The sequence below is a fragment of the Melospiza melodia genome, chromosome 22 (genome assembly GCF_035770615.1).
Source record: "Melospiza melodia melodia isolate bMelMel2 chromosome 22, bMelMel2.pri, whole genome shotgun sequence".
Taxonomy (NCBI): domain Eukaryota; kingdom Metazoa; phylum Chordata; class Aves; order Passeriformes; family Passerellidae; genus Melospiza; species Melospiza melodia.
The window spans coordinates 9,366,489-9,393,924 of record NC_086215.1 but is presented as its reverse complement, the minus strand read 5'-3'; the positions used below and the strand labels follow the sequence as shown (position 1 = coordinate 9,393,924).

At 53.1% G+C, this 27,436-nt stretch overlaps 1 protein-coding gene across 3 annotated transcripts in view; it reads right to left on the bottom strand.

Annotated features, from left to right (window-relative positions):
• The window catches only part of NTNG2 (netrin G2), a 54,439-nt gene that overhangs the window by 14,452 nt on the left and 12,551 nt on the right, over positions 1 to 27,436 (bottom strand). For 2 of the 3 annotated variants that reach the window (XM_063174706.1, XM_063174707.1), the window contains exons 3-5: positions 17,024 to 17,667; positions 5,732 to 5,904; positions 3,736 to 3,762 (exon numbers count right to left, since the gene is read on the bottom strand). In XM_063174706.1, the coding sequence (XP_063030776.1) occupies positions 3,736 to 3,762; positions 5,732 to 5,904; positions 17,024 to 17,667 (844 nt within the window). Of the gene's footprint in view, positions 1 to 1,738; positions 1,913 to 3,735; positions 3,763 to 5,731; positions 5,905 to 17,023; positions 17,668 to 27,436 lie in introns of all 3 variants that reach the window. The other variant, XM_063174708.1, reaches the window with a different exon arrangement.

Below are 27,436 nucleotides of genomic sequence, written 5' to 3'. Positions count from 1 at the left end.
GTTTCCCTTGGGGCCCAGGTGAATTAGATCTGCAGGCCCTTGGGAATGCCATGGTTTTAAAGAAATACTTTCTGTTTTTCATGGAGGAGGAGGAGGAGGAACATCTCTGGCCAAAAGCAGATCAGAATTAAGCTGTGCCTTGATTCCCTGTTGCTGGTCAGGGGCACAGAATGGGCTTTGGCATCAAGCCCCTCATGGTGCCCAGGTAAGAGCAGCTCCTTGAGCTGCTGGTGTGGAGCAGCCCCTCTAGGTCATCATCCTGGGGTGGGACTGGCTCTGCAGAAGCACAGATGGGGATCTGGATGGGGTGAGGAGCGAGGAACTCAGGCCTGGCTGTATCAAGCCAACAACCTGGCAGCTGGGCTGCAATTCATTAATTTTGTCCCTTGCCATCAGTTAATGAAAGCAGTAGGAAAACATTTTCTCTGCCCAGGAAGCAGGTTTTGGAGAAGGAATAAACCCTGTGATGTCTCTCAGGTGCCTCAGAGCAGCCTGGCAGGAGAGATTACCCCCAGCACCCCAACTCCCCAGGGACACTGTCCTGCCTGTGCCAGAGGTGCCACAAAGGCAGAACACTGCAAATCATACAAGAGACACACCAAGCAGCTACCCAGACGAACACAGCAAAAAAAATAGCCCTAAAATGTCACTACAGGTGAGCATGGATAAAAATCAGATCAGCCCAAGTGCATTGTGTGGATGTGGATGTGATCAGCTGGCCCTGCTGGGGATGGGTGAGCTCCATGCTCACCTCCTCCTGCACAGGTGGATCTGGGAAAGGAGCTCTTCCTAACAGAGCTGAGCTCTGCAATCTTTTTCCAGGGTCACTCCAACTCCATGGAAGCTGGACCTAAACCCTCAGCTCCCTGATTAACTCCTCAAGCAGGGTACTTCCATGAATATATCTATATTTGCATAAACATGCAATCAAGCTTCCCCATCCCTTTGACTGGCTTCTGGCAGCTCCCCCAGACAGACTGTTACTAACATGCTGTGGGTGTAAAACGTCCTCCTGGGAAATATCAGGCCCTGAAAGCATGGCAAAGGGAGGAATGCGTGTCTAATTCCCCCATGAACAGCTTAAAAAAATGTCCTGCTGTTAAGTTTTATCTGCTCATTTCCAAAAGACAAGGAGAAACTGCTGTCTCCTTGTTCAGGGGAGGAGGGAAGGAGGAACCCCCAGAAAAAGGACAAAAGTTTTCCTCCACTGGGAGATTTCAGAAATTAGGAAAGGATGTTTCTGGCATGTGGGTGAGCTCCAGCTCTGCTTGGACAGCAGCCACTTGGGGAATGCTGGAATTCTGCAACAGGAAAACTGCACCTGCAGTACATCCATGGGTTTGGCCACAGGGATTTGGTGCAGTATTGGGACAACCAGCAAGGACAGAGAAAAACCTGTAGGCTGCTCTCAGTCTGGTGGCAAGAGGCAGGATGTCAGGGATAGAGCAGAATGGGGTACAATTCCCCTCTCCTTACAGAAAAATATATGGTTTAAATTTATCATGGATCAAAAAACTCTTCATTCCCTTCCTGCCCTGCTTGTCACGGAGCTGTGAGAGCAGCTGTGCCAGAGACAACAGCAAACCAGGGCTGCCTGGTGGAAGGTGCACCAAGCCAGGGTGATTTTTATCCATGTCCTTTTATCATCCTACAGAGCAGGGACCCACGGCCACCAACACAGCAGCTGAGCGAGGAGCAGAGCCCTGGTCCTGAGCGGGGCAGGGAGCACGGCACCCACCTGGCTGGGTGGTGGTGGCTGGTAGGGGGGTGCTGCTGGTGGTGGTGGTGGCTGTGGTGGTGGTTGAGGTGGTGGTTGAGGTGGTGGTGGTGGTTTTAGCCGTGGTGGTTTTAGCCGTGGTGGTTTTAGCCGTGGTGGTTTTTGCGGTGTTTACTCGCTGCGGCCGCTCGTACGCTGACAAGCAAAGAGAAGAGTTGGGAGGCACTCATGGGGGGGGTGCTGGGTTTCCATGCCAGCCTGCACACAGTGAGGCTGCTGCTGCTGCTGCTGCTGGCCTGGCCTGCTGACAGATTTCTCAGCGTGGTCACAACTGGGGCACCGGCAGGATTAAGGCGACGCCGCTCGATGAGGCTCCGCAGCCAGGGCGTGTGTGTGTGTGTGAGAGCAGGGGCTGCAGCCTGGGGCTGTATCAGCTTACTCTCCTGGTGCAGATATTGGCTTAAATACTTACAGCTCCATCATAAACTAATGGCCAATTAAGCTGAAAGGGGGAGATGAAGGCACGTCTGGGCAGGGATGGGGCGAGGAGCGGGTGGGAGGTGCCAGGGCTGTGCTCCCACTGCCCACATGCCCAGCTGAGCTCCATTCTCTGCTGCCACCCCTCCCCAAATCACCTGCCACCCTCAAAGCCAACCAGGACCATTGGCACCCTTGTTTCCAGTGGCACCCTTCAGATTTTGGGGTGGTTGGGGGTCAGCAGAGCCCCCGAGGAGCCAGGAGTGATCCCGCCCCAAAGCTCCCCACAACAACCTGACTAAAATAACACTGGGACACAAATTCCTGCTTAACTTACACCTGCTGCCCTCCTGTCCTTGTTTGTCCCACTGCTTCATGCAGATTATCGTGCTTAATTTCATAATAGCCCTGAGCTAGTTTAAATACTTAATTTAGGTCACTTCTAGTCTCCTATGTGGGCTAAATAATCTCTCCTTAACTGGCCTTGGACATAAATCCCTCCTGTCCTCCTCCTGCACATCACTCCCAGCACCCTCCCGGCTTCCAGGGAAACAAAAGTAGTGCTGAGGATGCCAAGCTTTGTAAATGGGAGGGAAAAAAGTTATCAAAATGGTTTTGAAGACAAAGGTGAATAATATTTTGAGCTGTTGAAACATTTATTTCTTAAAAATCCTAAATTACTTAAGGGAGACCTTTAATTTTTATTTGAAAATTTCAAGCAATTAACTGCTAAAAATCTAAATATGGTTCATTAACCCAGAAAACCTGTCCTCCACTTTTCTACTAGGTGCATTTTTCTTAATTGCATTTGCATTTCCCTGACACGATTCCTCCTCCAATTCTTCCCACTTGCCTGCAAACCAAAGAACTCATTATTCATTCAGCTCCCCGATTTGTTTCTTCTGGAGGGGCACTCTGCACCACAACACTCAAACCCAGGCTTCTGCTTACCCAAAACTCCAGGCTCTTTGATATCAAACTACCTCCAGCTTTGTTAAATAAGGAGCACTCTCCTGCCATCAATCTTGCAGCAGAAATCCCTGCTGAGCTCTGCCTTTGCTGCTGACACCTCACAGACATTTGTTCATATGCATACACGTGTACATACAGATGTACACTCACTCTAGATGCTTTTTTATTGATAGCCCAAGGTGACCCAGACTGGGTTCTACACCAAATAATTCACACCCAGCTCCTTCTCAGAGCAGAATTCTGCAGCACTGGGGGGATAAGGGGGGACTTCACAGGCAGCACTGGTGATTTTGAAGAGTCTTTTTTTATTTCCTTTGCAGCTGCCATACTAACGAACCTCATGGGGGGAAACCACGCCAGAGGAAGAGGCAAAATGAGGCTGCTGAAGCCAGAGGAAGAAAATATAAGACTCTTTGACAAGACAGAAAATGAGGCACAATTAGGGAAGACTTATTGCCTGGAAAATGATAATGGATAGAAAATAACCATATTTTTTTTTCCAAGTGACATCCACAAGGATCATGCACCGAGGTGTTAAATGCCAGCATTTCAGTCAGGGTTTTACTTACTGCCAAAGGCTGAGCCTGCAGCTGCACCTGCAAAAAACAAGAGGAAGCCCAGTCACTGGAAGCAGGACACCATCAGAAGATCACACAGACACACACCATGGGACTGAGCAGCAGCTAATTAGTGGGGGCTTGCTCACAGGCACATCAGTTTGCTGCTACAGCTTAAAAGCTGCTTTTGTCAGAGCACAGAAACAGCCAGACAACGCTGTCTGGGCTCCTGGCATCTCGAGCCTTTCACCTGGGGAAGGAAAACCAGCGTGGTCCTTGCTGGTGGGTTTTGCTGTTAACCATTTCCTGGGGCTGCTGTGACAGCCCAGCAAAGGACAAGCACACAGGAGCACTGGGCTAAGGACAGGCTTTAGGGTGTGAACAATCACAGGATCACAGGATGAACTAGGCTGAAAAGGACCTTTAAGATCATCTAGTCCAACCTATGAGCCAACACGTAAACCATGGCACTGAGTGCCACATCCAGTCTGGTTTTAAACACATCCAAGGGCTTCCCTGCTGTTACACGTGGATGAATCATGGAAAGTCTCAGCTCTGAGGGAATATAAAGCACAGTGATGGAAGAGGCAGGGCTAGCAAGAGCAGAGCTGGGGCAGAGGAAGAGGATGCTGATGTGGGGAGGAGGAAGCAGCAGAGAGAGTTGGGTGGGGATGAGGAAGACTGAATGACAGATGGGAAGAGAGATGAATGAGAGAAGGAAGAGCAGAGGAAAAAGGGAAATAGGAAGAGACACAAGGAATGGAGGGGAGGGAAAGAGAGAGAACAGCATGTCTGTGCCTGTCAGCACCAGAAACTCTCCCAGGCTCCTTTGAAGCAATGCAGCCGCTTGGTGGGAGCTGACAAGCTCACTCCCTTTCAAAGAACCTGCTCGTCTACCAGCCCTGGCACACACAAAACATTCCTGTCACGGCCTTCGGAGCCTGAATTTCAGCTTTGATCATCCTAAAGCACATAAATCTTTCAAAAAATTTGGGGGGAGGGAGAGAAAAGATTCTCTTTGGTAATGCTCAAAGCTGCTGCTTGAAAGGCTGGAGTGGCCGCTGTGGCTTGGTGACATTTAAACAAGTTTGCTAATGTGGAGTGGACAGGAGCCCGGGAGGAACCTGCCCATCTGTGGTGCCTCCTGCCCCAGTTCCTGGTGGGAATGCATCCTGCATCTCGTTTGTGTGCTGCCACCGCTGTCAGAGCCGTGTTCCTGCAGCAAGTGGAGCAGGCTGGGGCTGTGCAGGGGACACCAGCAAGTACAGACAGGATCCAGAGAGCAGCCAGCACTCCTGCAGCTGAGCAGAGCCTGCCCAGAGTGCTCAATAACACCTTTGTCACAGGACAACAACTGGCATTGCCTTGAAGCTATGGTTATATCTTAGCCTAAGGTAATAATTGCTGCTCTTGACCATCATTAGATTCACCACTCCACATCCTGCAGCCAGCACATCACCTCTGCATCCACCAGATCCTTTCCGTTCTCTGTGTACCAAGACAGAATAAAAACCCATTTCCCTTTAGAAAGCTGAGCATCCTGCCCTGATTCGAGCTGGAGAAGGACAAAATGAATTCCTGCTCCCCTCTGTGGGTGTGGTGCAGGGCAGGGCAGGGCAGGGCTGGCTCCTGCAGGTTACTCACATGCATTGGGGACCCTCTGTGGGTGTTTTGTAGCCCAGGGCTGGCTCCTGCAGGTTATTCACATGAACTGGGGACCCTCTGTGGGTGTTTTGTAGCCCAGGGCAGGGCTGCAGGTTACTCACATGCATTGGGGACCCTCTGTGGGTGTTTTGTAGCCCAGGGCAGGGCTGCAGGTTACTCACATGCATTGGGGACCCTCTGTGGGTGTTTTGTAGCCCAGGGCAGGGCTGCAGGTTACTCACATGCATTGGGGACCCTCTGTGGGTGTTTTGTAGCCCAGGGCTGGCTCCTGCAGGTTACTCACATGCATTGGGGACCCTCTGTGGGTGTTTTGTAGCCCAGGGCAGGGCTGCAGGTTACTCACATGCATTGGGGGACCCGTTGGGGAGGGGCAGGTAGGAGCCTGCTCGCCAGGACCTGGAGCGAAAGTTCTTCTTGCACTTGCCACAGTCCTGGCCCGTGGTGTTGTGCTCACACTCGCACTGCAGGCTGCCCTCTTTGAAGGTGCACAGGTTGGCGTGGAGGTTGCATTTACACCTGGAGGAAGAAGACAGGGAAAAGCTGTCAGGTGTTGCTGCTGCTCCTGCTTGCCTCCAGCCTAGTGCTGGAAATGTGCTGAGGCCAGGTTGGGCACCCCTTCCCTGCTGCTCCTGCAGGATTTTCTCACTGAACTCAGCAGTGTACCCCTGGTGTCTGGTGCTGGGGTTCAGTGTCCACCTCCTCACCCAGGGCAGATCTGCAGCCTGTTGTCCAGGATGAGACGTTCCACTCCCACTATCTGGCTGAGGAGCACAGAGTGCTTGATGGCAAGTCAACATCTGCAGCTGAGACACCAGGAAGGAGTCCCCCACGTGTCAGGCTGTTACAGGAATCTGGGTAATGACCTCAGATGGAAACTTTGACTTGGAGGCAGCGTCTGGCTTTGGATGGAGGAGCTGGGCTAGCCCTGGTGGCACTCAGCCCTTGCCCCCTGTGCACTGTGCCAGAGCCAGCAGCATTTTCTGTGCACATTTTCTCCCATGATGTGAGGCTGCCCAGCACAAACCCTCCACACAGCACAGCCCCAGCCTGCTGTGACCAAAATAACACAGACAACAAGCCACCACCAGCATCCACCAGCCAGTCCCCCCCCTCACCAGAGAAGGCAACAACTAAAAACGCTATTCAGCAATTTGCAAGCATTAAGAAACTTTTAATGAGCTGTAGTGCAGTATGCAGGGAATAATTATCTCTGTGCACAATAATTCCTGTTGCTCAGGCTCCGGAGGTGACTTGTGCAGAGCGCAGAGCCTGAGCCCATAACTCACACGTGGCTCTGGTGACTCCTGGGCCCGAGCTGAGGCCATCAGACAGAGACTTTGGGGACCAAAACATCTCATTTCATTCCAGACAGCCCATCCCTAGCCCAGCCTGACGGTTTGCCCTGCTTTGTGCAATAATTTACACTCTCAGAAGCAGAAGCATTAGACAACAGTAATGCTGTGCCTTCTGTGCAGGGGTGGAGAAGTCTGATGGGGCAGCACTTCCTTTTACAGGGCTCAGGAGATGCAGAGCTGAGGGGATGAAACAGGAAACGTGGTCTGCTGCTCCTTGTGCTCTGTCTGCACTGGGATAAACAGCCTGGATTAGGCTGGAGCTGCGAGTCTGGTGCTGGTGCTGTGCATTCCCCTCACTACTGGTGCCTCTGCCCTCTCCCCTGGAGCCCCCCAGAATCTCCCCAGGCACCTGCCTGACCCCCTGAGGCCGCCTTTGCCGTGCTCTCCTCACGCATGGCTGGATGAGCTGACCTCATGTATGATTTCTTTCTTTCCCCTCCCTCCCCTCCCTGTCCTTAATTCTAGCAAACCCCGCTCAGAGGCTCAGCATAAGCTGGATGAACAATCTCTCCCCGTCTTACAACCCTGCCCTGCGTCTGACCAAGCAGGGGAGGGAATTTTGCAGCCTGGAAAAGGGAGGGAAGGAGAAAACGTGGCTCAGGGAGCAGAGGCAGGCTCAGCATGCTGCACTTTGTGGAGATGCAGCGTCACGGCCGACAGCACCAACAGCCCTGCTGCTCTGGGACTGAGCCACCAGCACACCAACAGGGCAAGGAGGTGGCTTTGGCCGGTGCCTCCAGCCATGAGGATGCTGCATTTCACATGCTGCAGGTCCCCTCTGGCTCTGCTGAGGAAGGGTTTGGGCTGAGCTGTGGCACAGGCGCTGCCCAGCCCCGGCGTGCTGTGGAGCTGCCTCTGAATTATTCAGTGTCCACACACAGCCTGGCCTCCTTCTCTCGCTTCAGAAGCAGCAGACAGAGCAAAGCAGGCAGGGATGGAGTGGTAAAGCAGGTTAAAGCAGGTCAGAGCCTCCCCACTGCTGCTCTGGGCCCTGCCTGAATGGGGTAACAGCTCTGGCAGCTGCAGCTCTCCTCCCTCCTGCTCTGATGGGGTGAGGGGATGGGGCAGCTCCAGGGCACAGCCTCAGCATCCCAGGGGGGTTTAGGAGCCCCAGGGGAGTGGGTGCAAGGATGGAAGGGACTGTCACAGCCCCTGTTTTCCCTGAAGCTTGGGATGAGCTGCAGGGTGGTGCTTGGCTCCAGTGTTTGACCCTGTGAGTCACAGACCAGTCACAGAGGGGACATCAGCCCTGGGCGGCCACCAGCTGGTTCCCAAGGGGGCCTGAAGCAGCCTCAACCAACCTCAATCACGTGTGGCACATCCTTGCTCCTGGCAGAAGCCAAGCAGACATTTTGGGGTGTTTCTGGCTCCCGGGGCAGGAGGGTGAGACTCATTCAGCATTTATTTGGCTCCAGCTACAAATCCTCCTCTCCACAGTGGGACCTGGCCTTGCTGAGGCATAGGAGGGTGCAGGAGGGTCACAAAGGTCTGCTCCTGCACACACAGGAGGGTCACAAAGGTCTGCTCCTGCATACACAGGAGGGTCAGAAAGGTCTGGCCCTCCACACACACTGCTCCCTTGCTGCCGGGGAGGGCTGGGCACCCAGCACCAGCTCCTAGGCCAGCCCAGCTCCCTCCTGCCCAGTGGGATGGGACAAGGAGGGAGCTCATGGATGTCCCCCAGCCAGCTGTGATAGAGCACTGCTCTTCCCAGGGGAGACCCTCACTCCCTAATTGGTGTAAACAAGGAAAATTGAGTCAATAGGAAGCAGAGGCAGTGTTCACCTTGCCTGCCTGTGCCTGGGTCACTGATTTTTCTCACTGCTAGGCCCTTTGCCACTGTGCAAAAGTTTTGTTTTCTGAGGGATCAATTTTACCAGGGAATTGCTTTCTGAATTCGACCTTTGAGGATCATCAATCTAAGCAGGGAGCCGTAACCCCAGCAGGCTGACCCCACAGCACAGCACTTTTCAGCCCAATCAATCAGGCTGCATTATTTAATGGTGAACAGCTGAGCACCCCCAGCCAGCCCCGTTTTGGGCAGAGGTTTGTGTATTGTGCAGCTCAGGCTCAGTGGATCGGCTTCAACCCCTTCCTCAGGCTCCTGTGCCTCCTCCTCTGGGCCCACAGCCCAAGGACAATGGTCTGTGCCTGCCTTTCCCCAGCCAAGGCTCAGCTGGTGGAGGCTGGAGTGAATGGCATTAGCCCAGTCCCCTGAGTGGGAGCTGCTCCTCCTGCTCATCCTCCTCGGCACCCAGCCACGGCAGGAAGGAGAGGATGAAGGGAAAGGTTAGGAGCTGCTTAGCAATGAGGCTTAAAAATCAGCAGCGGGGCAGACACCTGCTCTGTGTCCTGCAGAAGGGAGCCATGGCCCTGCTCCAGCCCCGGGGCTGCTCCAGCAAAGTGCTGCTTGCAATATGCTCTCTCTGGCTCTGGAGGAGATCTGGGGAGCTGGGAGTGTTTCTGCTCTCTGGCTCATGGGTCGGGGCTGTGCTGGCAGTCAGCACTGGGGGGGAGCAGCCCCAGCAGGACCCACAGCACCCTCGGGCACCAGGGACGCCCACCCTGGCCCAGGCTGGCAGGAGGTGACACCCTGCGCTTGGCATGCGGCAAAACCTGGCTCACACTGCTCCCAGCAGGAGTGGCCAGAGCAATGTGTGCCCCAGGATGTTACAGCTTGCACAGAGGGGTGTTTGTGAGTTTATTTTAGTGCAGGTCATCCAGCTCTCCTCAGAGTGGTGCAGTGTGGTTCTGATGCTGCCAGTGCCTCCACGAGGGAACATCACAGAGTACTGAGAAAACTTTCCTGTAAAGTTTCCTTTTTTCCCCTTTCTTCTTTTCTTTTTTTTGTTTTTTTTTTTTTTTTTTTTTCAGCCATAAAGAACACTTTTCTGCAATTCTCCATGTCAGCATCCTGGAGGTCACAGCAGTGAGCTGCTGGAGAGGTGTCTGGTGCCAAGCCCACGTGTGAGGGAAGGAGATGCCCACACACAGGAAGGAGGTGAGTGCAGCAAACCTGCAGCAAACCTCCCTCTGTGCTGGGAGTGAGAAAACAGCCCCTTTCCCTGAGCTTTCATTAATAATGACTTTTGAAGTAATTTTAAAAAGCCATCCCAGCCCTTTGTTTTCCTTCCAAGGATTCTTACTTGTTTCAAAACCCCTTTTCTGTCATCAGCCCCACTTGCAGAGCAGGGAAATGAGGCAGAGAAAGGCAAAGAGCATCTCCTCATCCCTCTGCCTTCCTGCAGGGATGGGGCAGCTTTGGGGTGTGGCTGTGTTTACAGGGGTCTGAGGATGAGGGAAAAGATGAGGATCTGACTTTGTGTTTTAGAAGGCTTGATTTATTATTTTAAGATATATATTATATTAAAACTATACTAAAAGAATAGAAGAAAGGATTTCATCAGAAGGCTGGCTAAGAATAGGAAAAAAAAAGAATGATAACAAAGTCTTGTGGCTCAGACAGAGAGTCTGACTGTGATTGGCCATTAATTAGAAACAACCAACATGAGTTAATCAAAAATTGTTGCATTTTATAGCAGCAGATAACTATTGTTTACATTTTGGTTTACATTTTTAGCTTCTCAGGTGAAAAAATCCCAAGGAAAGGATTTTTCAGAAAACATGCCCGTGACATTGGGGTGCTGGCACCCCCTCAGACCCGATGCAGTGACACTGCTGATGGAACTGCTGGGTGAGGACCTAGAGAGCGGCTCCATCTCCTTGTGCCTCTTGCCCAGCTCCCATGGGACAGCACTGACTGCCCTGAGCTCCTCAAAAACCCCAGACATGGAGCTGCAGAAGGTCACCACCTCCCCTGCACGCTCCTCTCCACCGGGATGCTCTGCAGGCCACAGGGATGCTCTGGACACTGCAGGTCCCATCCTGCAGGGTTCCAAACCATCGCACCCCTGCTTTTCCCTGCCCTGGGCTTGGCTTTGCCCGCCTGCTCCCTTTCTGCTCGGAGAGGCGCTAATGACTGCGGGCCGGAGGAAGGCTTCTCAGAGCTGCTTTCCCCTGAATTGTTTGCTCTCACTGTAATTGATGAGCCTTTAATGAGTCTCGCGGGACGGTGTGTTTGAAGGGAGCTCTTTCCCCGCTGTCCCCAAGGAAAAGGATGTTTCAACTGATCTGGGCTCTCGGGGAAACATGAATAACTCTTCTCCATCTCTCTATTGTCATCCCCAGCGCTGCTCACAGCACGCCCAGCCATCACTTACCCACCTCTACCTGCTCTTTTCAACTCTTTTGGCAGCTCAGCAAAAGCTGGGAGCAAATCTTTTGGGCAAAGCATAACGGGTGCTGAGCTTGGATTGTTTCTGGCCCATCTGTGCGTGTGGAAGCAGGTAAAAATAGCTTCTAATGGCTGGGCCATGGAAGAAGCACAGTCCCTTTGTGGAAATCAGTTATATCAGGATTTGCCTTGCTGGGAGATCCCTCTGGCAGGGGTTTGCTGTTGCCAGTCCTGGAGCAGGGCTCAAGGGATGAAGATGGCAATGGTGGCTCGTCCCAGGAGCAGGGCTGGGAGCTTCCCTGAGCCTGTGGTCCAGGGCTGAGGGAGAGGAAAAGCTATTTTAACATATTGGCTTTTTCAGCTTGAACCAGGGTGAGAAGCTTTTGGCTTTCACTACTTTGTACAGAGCCAAAGAATTGAAAAAACCCTGAGTTAGGTCAGAGGGTTGTGAGCAGGTTGTTTTCCTTGTGGGTTTTTACTTTTGGTTGTGTGGTAGGGACGGGTGAGTCCTCCCAGCAGTAAGAAACCCTCCTCACTGCCCTCCGAAATGATTTGAGGTTTGGGTTACAAAGATGAGACAATTTAAAAGATGCCAAAGTGGAGAGCACGCTGGCTGGCTGTTCCCATCCGAGAGGCTATTTATTTTAAATAAGTTGACACTCACCAGCTGTCAAGATCCTGCTGACTGGTGGAACATTATTTATATTCAGAGCTGCCTTAAAAAGCAAACACAAAACCAAAGTTCCCCATTAGGGGGTCGGCCAGCAGAAGGGAGGAAGGGTGAAGAGGACATCACATGGATATGTGAACATAAATATTTGCAGAGTAATGTGTATAAATGCTCTTGGTTTTTCTCCTGGAATGCAATAATGCTTGCAATTGAGTTCATTGGCCAAATTGAATTTGGGCTCCTGTAGAAGTCTCTTTATATTAAGTGCTTTAACATACATCACCTTCTCAGTCTATCGATGAAATTCTATTATCTGCTCAGGGCCGGACACAGCTCGGCAACAAAATCGGAGGGGGAATAAAACCCTTCACAAAGCAGAGCCAGGAGCAGGTAATAGGACCTTGGGCATCAGTCTCTGGCTATCGACAAAGTGTCAGCCGTGTCTGGGGGAGGGAGGAGCTCTCTGGGTTTCTCCCTCTCTCCCTCCCACTCACAGTTTCCTCCCCACCTCGCTGCAGTGGGAGTCGAAAGCTTTGCAGGACTCCAGCAAACAGTTGCTGCATATTAACTTAACTATATGATCAAGAGCAAGGTTTTGCTGGAACTCAAGCTAATTCCAGCCTGGAGGAATGCCAGGGAAGCTCAGCCATCCAGCTCTGGGGCTGCCCAGCATGGAGGAGAGGACAGGCCCAGGAACACTGCTGGCACAGACCTGGCTGTCCTTGACACGAGGATGCTGCTGCTGCCTCCGGGGACCCCAGTTCTGTCTGCCAGGAGCTGCAGGGAAAGGAGCAGGGACGGGCACAGGCAGTGCTTGTCATGGTTTTGTGGTCATCCCAAAGCTGCCAAGTGTGGGCTGAGGGCTGCAGGGGCGTTTGGGCTTGTTCTTGGGGGGTGTTTGGGTGAGCCTGTGGCTAATTTGGGAGTGATGCCCCAAAAATGCTCTCACAGATCATTCACCCCAGGTCCTGCCTGTTCTCCTTTGGGGCAGGTCCCACCCTGCTCCTCAGGGAGAGATGTTCACCAGCCACCACATAAAATCTGAGACCCTCAGCAAGAGACTCTTCCACAGACCAAACCTTTTCTCCAATTTAAAGACAGCTTTGCTGGAGAAGTCAAGATCAGCTGGAAGGTCTCCCACAACAGAGCCAGAAGAAGGGATGCCCAGCCAGGGCAAAGCAGCTCAGGGGCAGCCAGGATGTGCTTTGTGCTGGCACCCCTGGTTTGAGCTGAGCCACAGCCACAGGGGAAATGCACTGAGCTCCTTCATTGAGAGAGGGAGGCAGTGACCAGGAATTCATTCATCTTTGGCAGCAATGCGGCATCAATCACATCTCAAAACTCACCACAAACGCAGAAAAGTGCATCCCCTGCATGTGGGTACCACTGACCATTTCCAGCTCCTGTCATTGCAGGAGGTGCTTTTGGGGGTGGCCTTGGTCCTGCAGGTCTGGAGTGCCTGATCCTGGCTGTGGCACCAGGATAACAGCCTGGCCAAAGCTGTTCTGCTCCACCAGCACCAACTCTCCAAGTCATGTGGAGAGAAAATCCTCCTGGAGAGCATCCATGCATGAGACTGCACTGAGAACACACCAGGGAAAGAAGCAAGGGAACACAAAAGGCCTTTCCCTTCAATTTTTTGGTGTAAGGAAAGCCTAAGAACAACAATTGGTGAAGTGAGGAAAGGAAATACCACTTCAAAACTAGAAACCTCATCTTGCTGGTGCCTCTTTGGCCTGAGCACAGCCTGAGAGGGGGCTCTGCTCCAAGGAGCTCCTCCTCCTCCTCCTGACTTCCTCCAGGGACTGCTCATCACCAGCAGGATGGACAGGCAGACAGACAGTGCACGCACTGGGGCAGGGCAGGACAGAGGGGAGAAATCCTAATAACCAGCCTAAAATTGATTCACTTCTGCTCAATCTGATTTCTCCTAACTGGATCCACATGTCCTGGCCATGGCACATTAACTTCAATTACAGCTTATTAATGTCTCCGTGATGGAGCGTGCCCTGCTGAGCACGGCGCTGACTGACGTTCTGAAGGGGAGGAAATTACTCCAGAGAGACCCCAGAGTGCCATGGAAGCACAAGCAGTGGCTCTCACCACAGCCCTGGCAGCCAGGGAAAGCTCATTCACCCGTGCCTGAGCTCGCTGCTGCACCGAGGAGAAAATTGAGCCGTGAATAGAGAGATCTGTGGGGAAAAGTCCTTCCACTTCCCTTGCCCGGCCTGCCTGGCACACACACAGCACACAGAGCAAGGGCTTGCTTGTGTCTATTCCTGTCCTGACTCTTCTGCATCTCCAGTTACTCTGCAGATCAATAGGGACAGGATGGGAGAAGAAAGGGAGGGGGGGAAAATAAGAAAAGAAAAAGATACCGAGAAGAAAGAGAGCAAAAATAAACTGTCAGGCATGAACAGAGAGATGGACCTGGCTGAGGAGATGCAGAGGAGACCCCGGGGAAGCAGCCCACTGTCCCCATGCCAGGAATGAAGCAGTGACCCCCAGGATTCACCAGATCCTCTGGCCTACAGCACAAGGAAAGGCAGAAAAACTCTTTCCCCTTGTCCTCATGTCCTTTGCTCTCTTTCTGCTTTTCCCAAAAGCTCTGGGAGATGGTGGTGAGGGGTTTTCCTTGGTGTGAGGCTGAGGCATGAAGGATGGGGGCCAGGAGCACAAGGACTGAGGGGATCACAGAAAGCTCTGAACCCACCAGGTGAGGCAGCAGCACAGGAAACCACCTGGGCTCGTGGTCTGCTCTGAGGGCAAAGTGTTTTCTCTTCCCTTGACCATGAACTCCGGCTGGAAATGAGCTGCCAAGTGCCTCATCATCCTGAGGGCACTGCCAAAATCCCAATGCCACGCACAGAGGGAACACAGTGCCCCACACCGTGGCCAGGCACAGCTCCTTCAGCCCCTGGGGCTGCTCACTCTGCTCTCCAGGTGGAATTTTCTGGCTGTGTGACCCTTTATTTCTTCACAATCATCTTCCCTCTTGTTTCCATGCCCCCTGTAGTGCATCCCTAACACCACCCCAGTTTTTTCTAGGCACTTTGCTGCTGTTCCTCCACCATGTCCTGGAAGAGGCAGTGTGTGTCCATCCCCATCCCTGCCCACCCTGCCTCCCCCCTTCCCTGCACAGTGCTCCTATCAGGCTCACATTGATTTCTCCTCTCTTCCCCTCAATAACCCATCCCTTGTTGAGCCATACACTAGATTTAATTTGGTTTTAGTCCCTGCACTGTAACTGGCTTTGCTTACAGCTGGAATTAGATTGCTTTTCAGTGCAAAAACCTGCTTGCTGGGACTGGAATAATCACAGGAGCAGAGTTAATTCACAGGGAGCTTCTCCATCTTATACACCACTTATCCACAGCTCCTCAGCTGCTCACCTGTGCCCATGGGGGATGGAAAAGTCAGCAGAGGACAGGACTGACCTCTTCTCTGTCCAGGATGAGTGTCTCTCTCCCCTGGGAACCAGCCCAGCAAGCCGAAGCAGCGCAAGCAGCATCTTACTGTAGCTCAGGACTGGGGAGCTCGGGCTGACAAAAGCAGATTTCAGCATTTTCCCAGCTCGCAGCCAAGGAAAAGCCCTCTCCTCGCGGCGGCCCCGCTGGATTAGCTCGGGGTGCGCCGGGAGGCTGCGGCCGGGCGGGTTTGGGGGAGCGGAGCCAGGAGCGGAGCCGGAGCCGCTGCAGCAGCCGCGGGCGGGCGGCCAGGGCGGCACCGCGCCAGCGCCGGGAGCGCCCGCCGGGCACCGGCCAGCAAACCCCGGCCCGGCTCGCCTTGGACGCGGCTGAAAAGCAGCACTGCAGCTTGCACGGGGCGCCGGCAGCCCGGCCGTGCCCGCCCCCACATCGGGGTGGATGTGGAATTTTGTAGGGGTTGCGGCTGCTCCAGCCCCTGGGTGTGTTTGAAAGGGTTTTTCCTGCCCTTCCCTAGCTGTCTCTTTGCACAGAATTTTTAGGGATTTTCTGTCTTGAACCAAGCCCTGTCACTATTAAATGGTATTGAATTTGGTACTGAATTTGGTATTAAAAAGCTGACGGGGGGCTGGGGAGAGGGGAGGAGGAGAACTGAGAGCAAGGTGCTGGTTTGGAGAGAATCCCACCAGCACGGCCTCAAGGCCAAAGCACTGAGCCAACAAATTCCTGCCCACAAATTCCTGCCCAAGATAGGAGGAAAGGTAAATGGCTCAGACGGGGAAGGTGTTCAGGGGACACCAAGGATATTTTAACTCTTTGAAGCATCAAGCATTCCCAGGCTGCTGGGGGAGCAGTAGCAAGTCCTTGGTTATCTGTGCTGTTCTTGGAAGCCAAAGCTCGTTGCACAAATACTGACGTGAAACTCGAGCCCTAATTGACCAGACACGTGTGGAGGTGCTCTCTTACTCCTCTGCCCACATGCCTGAGCCCCCCAGGGCTCTCCCTGAGCAATCCCCATGGTGGGTACCCCAAAATGCCCCCAGCCCAGCTGAGAGCCACAGCTGCTCATCCCAGACAGGCACCACGCCGTGACAAAGACCCTCACTGCTGCCTCCTGCCTGCCCTGGCGGGTGGAAAGGGCTCTCCCATCCCTCCCTGCAGCTTCCTTCCCCTTGGAGCCTGTTCAAAGCCAGCCTCGGTGGCACCTGCAAACATTTCTACTTGCAAGTCTCAGAAGCAAACCGTTTGGAACCGATACAAACGGCTCCTCTGTCGCTGTGGTGATGCTTGTTAGCATGGGGTGGGTGATGGGGAGATTTTCCCCTCTCTCCTGTAAGTCTCTCACAAGCTGGATGGGAAATCAGCCATCTCGGCACTTTTCCACCTTACTTTGCTTTTTCGGTTGATGTCATAATGTAACATATGGCATCGTATAGAGAAATGAAAAACAAAGCCCAGGAGAAACAAAGCCGCTCCTGCTTCCTCTGCCCCAGATGTGTCAGGGTGTTTACCCTTACCCCAAACTTCATCTGCCAGGGCTGGGGCTGATCAGGGTGTGCAGGACTGACTGGGCATGACCCACCCTGCTTGTACTGGCAGGGAGCTGGAGTTTAGTGGGGTGAGCCTCATTCCACACCCCATATCCACCAGCATCACCCCTGAGGCATCTGGGCAAAGGCTGGCTGTGTTTGCACAGCTGGGACAGGGGATTGGAGGGAGCTCAGACCCTGAGAGTCCATCCAAGCCACATCCCAGGGAGCTTCAGGAGGACAGCTGCAGGAGGACACAGCCTTGGAGGTGCCCCTGCCATTCCCTGCAAGGACACATCTGCTGCCCTGCCCGGGGGGAAGGGGTGTTAGAGGGAGAAATGGTTATGTCTGGGTCAGCAGAAACGCTGATGGCTCAGTTTTCCAGCAAGGATCCACGCCCAAAGAAACCCAGCAGCCGTTACCTGCCGGTGACTTCGATGTTGGAGACGGCGTAGAAATACTTGTACAGGTTCTCCCTCTGCACGTAGGTGCCCCCCAGGGCGGGCCTCAGCAGCCTCATGCGCAGGTCGGTGACGGTGAAGAAGTCCTTGAGCCCTTTGGCGCTCTCCAGCCGCGTGTACAGGTTGTCCATGTTCTTGAGGTCGGGGCCGGCGAAGATGGCGAAGCGATCCCGCACCTCAAAGCGGACGGTCTTCTCCTTCTTGGAGCCCGCCCAGCGGGAATACTCCTCAGTGCAGAGGACCCTGTTGGCACTGGTGGTGGAGAGGTCCCGGACCCTCCTTGCTGGCATGCTGAAGGCCTCCATGCAGTCGTCTGCATAATACTGGTATGGGTGCCAAGTCCTCCCGTTGTCCAGAGACTTCTCCAGCATCATGATGGTGGGGCGCCCGTACTCGAAGGTGATGACGATGTCGTCGGTGAGCTCGATGCTCTTGTTCCAGGACAGGGTGATGTTGGCCAGCAGGGGCTCCGGGTACCGGCGCCAGGTCACGCTCTGCCAGTAGGTGGCCAGGCCCTCGTCCTCGCTGTCGAACATCAGCTTGGGCGGGTGAGCCAGGTCGGGGTTGGAGGCGTCGCACTCGTCGCTGCACAGGTACGGGTTCTCCTGGAATGACAGCAATGGTCATTGTTGGAATAGTTACCAATATTGTACATGGAACGTGCCTGAGCTTGTCTGGCCCTTGCTGCTTGGCCAAATAGTGGCACTGTGGTGTTTCACCCCACAGACACTTTTGCCTGGCTGGATGTGTGGTGTTTCACCCCACAGACACTTTGGGCTGGCTGGGTGTGTGGTGTTTCACCCCACAGACACCTTTGGCTGGCTGGGTGCTGCAGCTGGGCACGTGGAGACAAGTCCAGGCCTGCAGGAGCTCTGGTAGTGCTGGGATGGAGCTTCCCCCCATAACAGGGGCTGCTCCTTGGGTTTCCCTCTGTGGAGAAGCTTTAAGGCGATGGTGAAGGAAAGGAGTAAATTCTGATGGAGGGTTTGGATCCAGAGCTTTATTCTGACCCACAGTCTTCTGAATCCAGAACAGCTCCAACAGAAGTCACAAACCATGTGGTTTGCTCGCCCTTTTACCCAGGGGAGAGGGGAGGGAAGGGGTAGGGAGCCACCAACCAGGTATGGGAGAGGAAGTCTTAAGGACACCTGGATGGCCCAATGTCCCCCATGGGTAGAGGGCATCCTTTGAACTCTGCCAATCACTCATGCCCTTCTGGAATGCCAGGACTGACAGACAGCACTCAGCAGGGCTCAGGGTGTGGAAAGGAGGGATGACTGACACACCTGGGCAAGGAATCTTCAGGGAGAAACCCGGGATATCTGGGGCAAACCATGACATCACAGCACAACAGGTCACCTGAGAGGAAAGCAAAGCTTGGGCACCGTGTGGGCACATGGGCCCTGGTTGGGCTGCTTGGGTCAAGCCTTAACTGCTGGGCTGGGCTGGAGGGTGCCAGGGCTCTGGAGGATGCTGGTTCTGAGAGCGAATTTAAGGCAGAAAGATGTGGCTTTGCCTCAGCTCTAAGAACGGCTGAGCTGCTTCCTCTGAAAGGCCCTTTGGGAAAGGGCTTTTCAATTTGGCACGGGGCAATTTTCATAGAAAGCTCCTTCCCTGAGATGGTCTCTGAGAAACCTGGGTTAAGCTTGGCTGATTCACAAGCCTAGGAAAGCTGTGCTCATCCCTGCAGCCTTGGAGGAGCTGAATGGCTGCAATCCCCCAGGCACACCCTGCCTCTCATGGCTCCTGATGCTGACACCACCCCCCCAGTGCCTCTGAGCACAGCTGGAGGAGGGAAACCCAATTTCTCCAGCTCCAAGCTGGGACAGAACTGAGCAGCAGCAGAGAGAGCAGAGATTTGTGCTCCTGCCCAGAGGGAATGGGGTGGGAAGGATGGCTCATGCCCCCCAGGTGACAATGTCCACTGCCTCCAGGCCTGAGCAGTGAGAAGGAGCATCCAGCCATCCCATTTTGCCCACACAGCCAGGCTGGTGTGTTTTGCAGGGACAAAAGATCTCTTTAACCTCCACATGCCCACACCCTGAGCTGCACTAGGACACAGTGTCAAGGTCATGATGAAGTTTTGGGGGTGGGCAGCAGTGCCAATGCATTTATTGCTCACACATATGTTTGCCAAAGCCCAGCATCACTGCCCTGCAGCCTCTGCCCCCAGGAGTGAGCACGTGGCTCACCCCTGCCTTGGGGATTGTGTTGGGCTGTGTTCTGCTGGGTACAGACCACAAAAAACTCTGCAACACGCTGCAAATCCGTGTTTTTGCATATGAAGCATCTCTTTGCTGTCACTTTGCCTCCCTCTCAGAATCAAAATCCAAAGGATTGGGGAGGGAGAGGGATTGGTATGACAGCGGGCTCTGCTGCTCTGGGACCCTGCTCAGGAAGGCAGAGGCACCTGGCAGAGGAGGAGGAGGAGGTGATAAAGCAGCTGGGGCTGCTCAGAGCCGCTGGCTGGAGGTGAGGAGCCTGCTGGAGGCGAGGTCTGGCTCTCCTGAGCACAGCAGCTTTCAAGGTAAGGCCGAGCTGGGCGCTGCGCTTTGGTTTGTGGGTGCTCTGTGCTGTGTGGGGGAGCAGCGTGTTCCTGCCTGGCCTGGGGATTTCCTGCAGTGCCAGGGTGTGAGGAGCTGGTACTGGTACCTGGAGGCTCCAAAAAGTGACTGCAGGCTGGATCTGAGCAGGCTGGGTGTGTCTGGCTGCTGCAGGTGTGGGATGAGGATGCTCCTGTGTCCATGGCTGGCTTTGACCCAGGGAACTGCTGGAGTCTGAGTGCTGTGAGTGCTTTTAGGGTGCCCTGGGCACAGCCAGACACAGCACAGGAGGGGATCTGGCTGGTACAAGGGGATGCTCTCAAAGTGGGGCTGTGCTTTGAACGTGGGTACCTCTGAGTAACACAAAGTGCTCTGGAAAATCTGGGCTTTGCCACCTCCTGCCAGGCAACCAAAAGTCTTGGAAATTACTTGGAGCTTCTCCACTCCATGTGTGCAAAATGGGCCTTTGGTGCCTCCTCAGAGCTCAGAGATGTGCGCTGAAGGCAAGCAACTGTTTGCAAAGTCACTGGAGGCCACAGCACCCAGGAACCCTGAGAAACTCCTGAGGACACAAACAATTCTGTGTCTGCAGCAGCATGTGAGCAGCACAGTGTAAATAAGGCAGGAGGCTGCTCTGTCAGCACAGGGGGAAAACAGAGCAGTGAGTGGCTGATGTGTAGGTGAGAGCCAGGCTCCTGTGCAGGGGAGGCAGCCCTGGGGACACAGGGGACTCCTGTAAACACAGCACACGTTGTGTTCGTGAGGCTGCCAGGCACAGCAGCACACGAGAAAACAGGTCAAAACTCAAAGTGTTTTCAGCCCAATCTCGCTCTGACACACCCCTGCGTGGCAGTGAAGCTGCAAAAGCTGTGCTGGGGTTTGTTCCTCCTGTCACAGCCTCAGCTTGGGCCATGTGTGGCTGCTGTCACCTCTGTGTGAGCTGGAAAGAAGGGCTGGGACTGGAGCTGCTGAGTGCCCACCCTGCAGCAGGGAGGTTACTCACAAAAGGGTGCTTGGGTCGATGTTTTAAAATCAAATAGTTGGACTATTTACTTATTTATGTATTTATTTATTTTGTTTGTTTGTTTGTTTGCAGCTGTGATAACTGAACAAGGGAAATCAATGGAGTGCTCAGGCTTGCTTGGGTGGGTGAGGTTAAGAAGCGAGTGCACCCCACAAACCCCTCAAAGAGGGGGAGATGCCAGCTGGGCTGTGCTGGGGCTCTGAGCCACGCTGGGGGGCTCTCTCCTGCCACAGCAAGCTGTTCTGGAGTAGGGATTAAAAAACCCTGAGATATTGACATATTTAATATGCTCTCCTGACTCGTCACGTTCAGAGGAATTGTTTACCTCTGCTAATGAGACACAGCTTCCTGCTGGGGGATGGAGCTGCCTCTCAGCTCAGCTCTACAGCGGTGGCTGAGGGAAAAGGCACAAAAATCCCCCTCAGCTGAAGTGCTGGGGGCTCTGAGTGTGTTTCCTGTGCTGAGGCAACATATTGTGTGGCAGTATGGTCCTCCTGTCAATGTGGCCATACAGATGGCTTAATGTGACAGCCCTGAAAAGACCATCCCAGAGGTCCATTTCTGCCACTTGTGTGAAGGAGGGTACAGCAGGTGGAGGATTGGCTTGGGGTGGCAGCAGAAAACTCCCTGACAAACCTGCCCTGCTGCTCTGTCTGAGCAGAGTTTGTGTCTCAGAGCTGTCCTGGCAAGAGAGCTCTTGCCATGAGCCTTCCTGTCCTTGTGTGCAGCAGGCACAGCCCTTGAGCTGGTGGGAGATGAATCTCACTGAGTATTTGCCTCTTGAGCTGGTGTGAGATGAATCTCACTGAGATTTTGCCCCTTGAGCAGCTGTGAGATGAATCTCACTGGGTATTTGCCTCTTGAGCTGGTGGGAGATGAATCTCACTGAGATTTTGCCCCTTGAGCTGCTGTGAGATGAATCTCACTGAGATTTTGCCCCTTGAGCTGTGCCCACCGTGGCCACCTCCAGGGCTGTGGATGATACTCCTGTCTCCCTAAGCTTTTTTGGAGTGGCCAGATTAAACAAAGAAAGGGCTCTGTGATGAAACCACACCAAGGAAACATTACTCAGACAAAAGGCTGGCCGGGATGGGAGGTGGGACAGATTCCCCAGGAGCAGTGAGGGGAGCAGCTGACTCTGATCAAGCATGATCCCCCTCCCCATGTCCTGTCTGGAGGAACAGGGCTGGCCCTGGGAGGGTCCTGGCAGGTCAGTAGCAGGGAGCAGAGGAGTGAAAACACTGCCATATGCTCATCCCAGGGAATGGAGGTGCACAACAATCCCTGCTGGCTCCTGTGTATCCCAACCTGGGAGGCAGCACCTCCAAAGGTCTCCTGAACCACCCTGATGCTCTGGGGAGGGGGCAAACAGCTCAAGAGGTGCATGGTTGTAACAGAGCAAACAACAAAAATAACCTGCAAGTGACAAGGTGGGGGAGAGCCTCAAAAGCCACCGAGTGAGTCACACCACTACAGCTTCCTCTGCTAAAATGAAGTGTTCCTTTTTGGGGTTAGGTTTATTGAGTTGTCCTTCCTCTGTGGGATGCTTGATGCCTTTTCTGCTTGGGGGGTGGTTTGGAGTCAGCCAGGAGGGCAGGGGAGAGCGGAAACAGATGGCCACATTTTGGCTGCTCCCCTGGTCCTGGTAAGATCAGATATAGCACTATTGAAACAATTCCAGGTATTATTTTTGAATCTGGTTTCCTCCTCCAAGCTCTGTGTCCTCCAAAGAATCTGTCCAAAGTCTTGAGATATTTAAGTCTTCAATCTAAAAGTCAGGATGCATTAGCCAGGCAAACTTGGTCTCAGTGAGCTTAAAATAAACCAGTTCACTTTGAGTCTCACGCTATTAAATCAGTCGTGAGTGTCCTCACAGCAACTAAACATTGCAGATTTCAGCCTCTCCAGCTCTTCTGGTTGGGCACCTTTTGGGGTTTTTGCAGCCTTGCTTAGCCCCAGCTCAGTCCAAAAGGGCAAATCTCCAGGGGACAAACAGTGAGAGCCACGTTGAGGACACAGTGTCCTAAAAAATGGCATCATGGTGAGGTTGTGCCTCTGTGAGCCAAATCATAGAGTGGTTTGGGTTGGAAGGGACCTTTAAAGGTCATCTGGTCCAACCCCCTGCCATGGGCAAGGACATCTGCTAGGTCAGGCTGCTAAAAGCCCCCTCCAGCCTGACCTTGGATGTTTCCACAGATGAGACATCCATCACCTTTGTGGTTTTACCATGCCACTATTTTATCCCACTCTTTGCAAAAGTTTTCTTCCCTGCAGCTAATCTGAAACTGCTCTCTTTTAGCTTAAAGCCATTCTCCCTTGCCCTAACACTACAATTCATAATAAAGAGCTCTCCCCATCTTTCCTGTAGACCCTCTCCAGATCCTGGGGCTCTGAATCCTCCTTGTAGGGCTGCTTTCAGTGTTTCATCCCCAGCCTGGGGGCACGCTGGGGGTTGCCCTGCTCCAAGTGCACTCAGAGGGTCCCATGAGCCCAGTCCTGCAGCTGGGATTGTGTCCCAGCCCTGCTCCCTCCTGACCCAGCCCTTGGGTTTTGCCTCCTCTTGGTGCCTGGAGTCGGTTCTGGGCAGAAATGCTGCAAAAGGGATTTTCTGAAGGTGACAGCAGAGACTTGCTCCTTGAGGAGGATTTCTTAAGAAACAAGATATTGGTCTGACAAAGCAGGATGACAGGAATCTAGGATGCTGCAGAGAAGCTGCTCCCACCTTGCTGGGAAGGGGGGAATGGGGTAAACCAGCCACAACAAAAGGCCTCAGTTTACAAAGCCCAGATGGTTTTTAGGGCTCTTAATGAGAGCAAAAGTTCTTTTTTTCCTTTTTTTTCCCTAAAAGATAATACAATTTTTAAGCTTCATAGCAGAAAATGATATATTTTTGTAGGTGCAATTTCTTGATTAATCATTAGGCTGTTGAATATTTTAAACAAACTAGACATCTGTTGTGAATGGTGAAAGCTGCACAGAAATAAGACTGCAGCTTTTAGATCTCCACGCCAAAGGGAAGCTGGAAAACAATTGCAACCACTAGCTGCACAGTGAATAACAATAACAATAGTAATAATAATAATAATAAAATAATAATATTAAAAGGGAAAAAACCCAACAAGATTTGAGCAAGGAAAAACAGATGATGTAAGAGTTTGTTCTGCTCAGCCAAGGATGCTCAAGCACAGCTCATACCTGGTGTGATTTGTTTAATGGTGTCTTGAGAACAGTCCTGGACTTCCTCTGCTTTTGGGGATCTCTTCTGCTTGATGGAATTGTGTTTAAGCCAAGGCCTCTGCCAAAACCTAGAGCACCCTGGGACTACTTGTTTTTAATTACAGTCTCCTAATAAGAGTAATGACAAGGTCTCATCAACTTGGATGAATTTTGGAAAACAAAACTGTGTGTTTTTTTAGTTGGGGTAGGGGGATTGGAAATCCTTGGTGCATTGTAGGAAGATTTTTATTAAAGCGGAAAAAGTTAAAAGCGTTTCTTCAGCACAAAGATCAGTGCTGTTGTGTGGGTTTCTCTTGGGTACTTTCTTCTGGAGTGGTTTTTTCCCTCTAAGAACTGGCTCTCAAACCCAGACACCTCTCAGACCTTGAGTGTCTCCAGGCTCTCCTGCAAGATCTGGCACTAATTGGGACTGGGGGCTGTTTGATAGAACCCCAAAGAGTCTGCAGAGCCAGGAAAAGCAGGTGACAGCACAGGAACCTCCTTCCCTCCTTCCTGGGACTGCTTGTGACCAAGGAAACCTTGGTGTGAACCTCCGCCTCCACCCAGGAGGGGACAATTCCCTCTGTAGCCCCCACCCATCCCGCTGTGATGCTTAAGGAGCTCTCAGGAGCATCCCAAGGTTCTTCTGCTTCTCTTGGGACACCCAAGGCCCTTCTGCTTAACCTGGGACACCCAAGGCCCTTCTGCTTCCATTGGGACACCCAAGGCCCTTCTCTTGCCCTCAGGACACCCAAGGCCATTCTGCTTAACTTGGAACCCCCAAGGCCCTTCTGCTTCCTTTGGGACACCCAAGGCCCTTCTGCTTCTCTGGGGACACCCAAGGCCTTTCTGCTTCCCTCAGGACACCCAAGGCCTTTCTGCTTCCCTCGGGAGCATCCGAAGGTCTTTCTGCTTAACTTGGGACACCAAGGCCCTTCTGCTTCCTTTGGGACACCCAAGGCCTTTCTGCTTCCCTCAGGACACTCAAGGCCCTTCTGCTTCTCTGGGGACACCCAAGGCCTTTCTGCTTCCCTCAGGACACCCAAGGCCTTTCTGCTTCCCTCAGGACACCCACAACTCTGCCTTTGAATTTCTGCTCAAAGGGCAGCAGATGAGGTTCACAAAGTCCCCGCGTTTCCTCGTGCTGCAACTGAGTCCTGAAACTGGTATCAAATTTCCTCCAAATCCTGCAAAAAACAAAGGGATCAGCAAAATCTCCGTGTGCACCTGATCCCTCCTGCCCTGCTAATGTCCTCGCTGTGGAGCAGTGTCACTGCAGGCGTCCTGCAGCCTCCTGTCCCCTGTCTGTCACAGGCAGGGCTGGTGGCCATGGGACATGGGGGTCCCCAAGCTGCAGAGGGGACCACAACCAGCCCACTCCATCCCTGCCTCTCCTGTGGATGTTCTGGAACACATTCATCCCAAAGGTTTATTTTCCCCTGTCCCTTCCCCTGCCCAGCACCACGTTGGATGCACTGGCTCCACAGGCTGTGGGGTGAAGCTGAAATGACCTTCCCAACATTTCCTTTCCTGATTTGCACTCGGCTGAGTGTCCCCAGCTCATGCTGAGATTGAGCTGTGGGGCTTCACTTCCCTTCCATGCCCTGCCCTGGCTTTCCTTGCTGCCAGGGCTCCACAGGGATCTGCATTCCCCTGCTCTGGTGTGGGTCAGCACAGGGAAATCACCCCCTGAGCAGGGAAGGTGCCTGAGCCAGCTCCAGTGCCAACCACCCTTAACCTCCCCAGTGACACAGAGCTCAACCTATTTTCTGCAACACAAATTTCTGACAAGGGCCACCCTGAGTGATGTGTGTTTTGGGAGACTTCCTTGGCTTTTCTTCCAATAATCACTCCAGGACGTGATGCTGCTTCCCAAACAGAATTGCATTTACCCAGGAGAAAACACAGGCTCATCCTAATGACATCTCAGGGTGTTTTCACTCTTGCTGCTCCTGATCTGAGGGTTCAAGTGCTCTATCTGGATTTATGACAAGACAAGGTGATTTTATGATCAAAAATAACATTTGTGAGTAATTAAATCTCATGCTTTAGGGCATAAACCGTAACCTGCCAGTGGCCAGGGTGGGACTCTATAAGAGCTGGAAATACTCTCTGACAATTAATTTTCACTCTATTCATGGGCTGGGAGGGATCAGAGGGGTGAAACAACCGTAATTAATTTACAGAGATTATTTCCAACAGCTGGCAAGTGGCATAACTCACTGCAGAGAGGGCTGGAAGCATGGAGAGGGAGCAGGAGAAACACAAGGCCCTTTTTATGCCAAAGAACCCCACGAATCCCCTTTTCTGTGAGCTCAAGTGAAGGTCTGTGCCCTCCTCTGAGGGAAATGGGATCTGCCTGGCCAGGTCCACTCTTTTAGCACTGATTCCCCTGTCCCCCAAATGGGCTGTGGGCTCTCCGCAGTGCACAGCTGTGACTGGAACCTGGAGAATATCTCAGGAACAGCTTTGGGATGCTGTGACTTGAACCTGGAGAACATCTCAGGAACAGCTTTGGGATGCCTGTCAGTGTGCAGCGAGAGGTCCCTAGTGGGGCCACAGCATTGGACTGCGGGGACTCTGGGGAGTCTTTCTTCAAGATGTTAGGTTTTCTGCTTTTCTCATTGTTTTTAAAATACCTCTTTGGTCAAGCTTTCTATTTTGGCTAAGACAGGAGCTGTCTCATAAGGTTGACGAGGCAGTTTTCCCATGGGCTGCCTGAGCAGCTGCAGCCCAAGAACCACCTGGGAATGCTCCAGCAAAGCACATCCTCCAGGCTTCACTCTCCTCTCCCCAGTGCCCCTCCAAAGGGGCGTTTTGAGGTGGCCCATGTGGGTTGGAAGGTTCTGGGAAGGCACCTGGGCATTGGTGAGGGGTTATTTTGCAGCTTCACCTCAGCAGGGGAAGGGATGGGATGGGATGGGATGGGATGAAATGGGATAGGATCTGAAGCTCAGGGAGGGCTGGTGGGGTGTTTTGCTTACCCATGTGTCCTTCCCCTGCCCCCTCCCTCCCCCAGCCATCTGCAAGGGGCTCTTATTAAGGCAGAGACAGCAAAAGGGGAGAAAACCGTCCTCGCTAACAAGCTGTTTGCTGTTTATGAGCAGGTAAAGGCAGAGCTGGGATGAATTATTAATAGGGTGGAAATGGGGTCCCTCCACAGATCTGCTGCTAATTCTGGCTCAGCCGAATGTCACACCCTCCATCTCCTCCCCGAACGTGGTTTGGGGGATTGATTGCTGCTCCGCTTCCTTCCCCTTCCTGCCGGATCCGAGGCTGTCCGAGCACAAGGTCACCCTGGCCGGGGCGTTAGGACAGGCTTTGCCTGGTGGGGCTTTGGGAGAGCGTGAGTCAGCAGAACCAGCCCTGCTGGCTCTGGGTGAGACACCAGGACGCACTCAGCGAGACATTTTGCTGTTCTGCCTCTTCCCTTTGGCCTGAAGCAGACACTCGTTCACCGAGCAGCGCCGCTCGCTCAAGGCTCTCGGGCTCCCTTGGGCCCGTCTCTCCGCCAGAGAAGAGATTCAAGCCCTACTCGTGGCTGCTCTTCCCCTTCCCCCTCCAGCCTGCTCTGAATTCCAGAAGCATCTC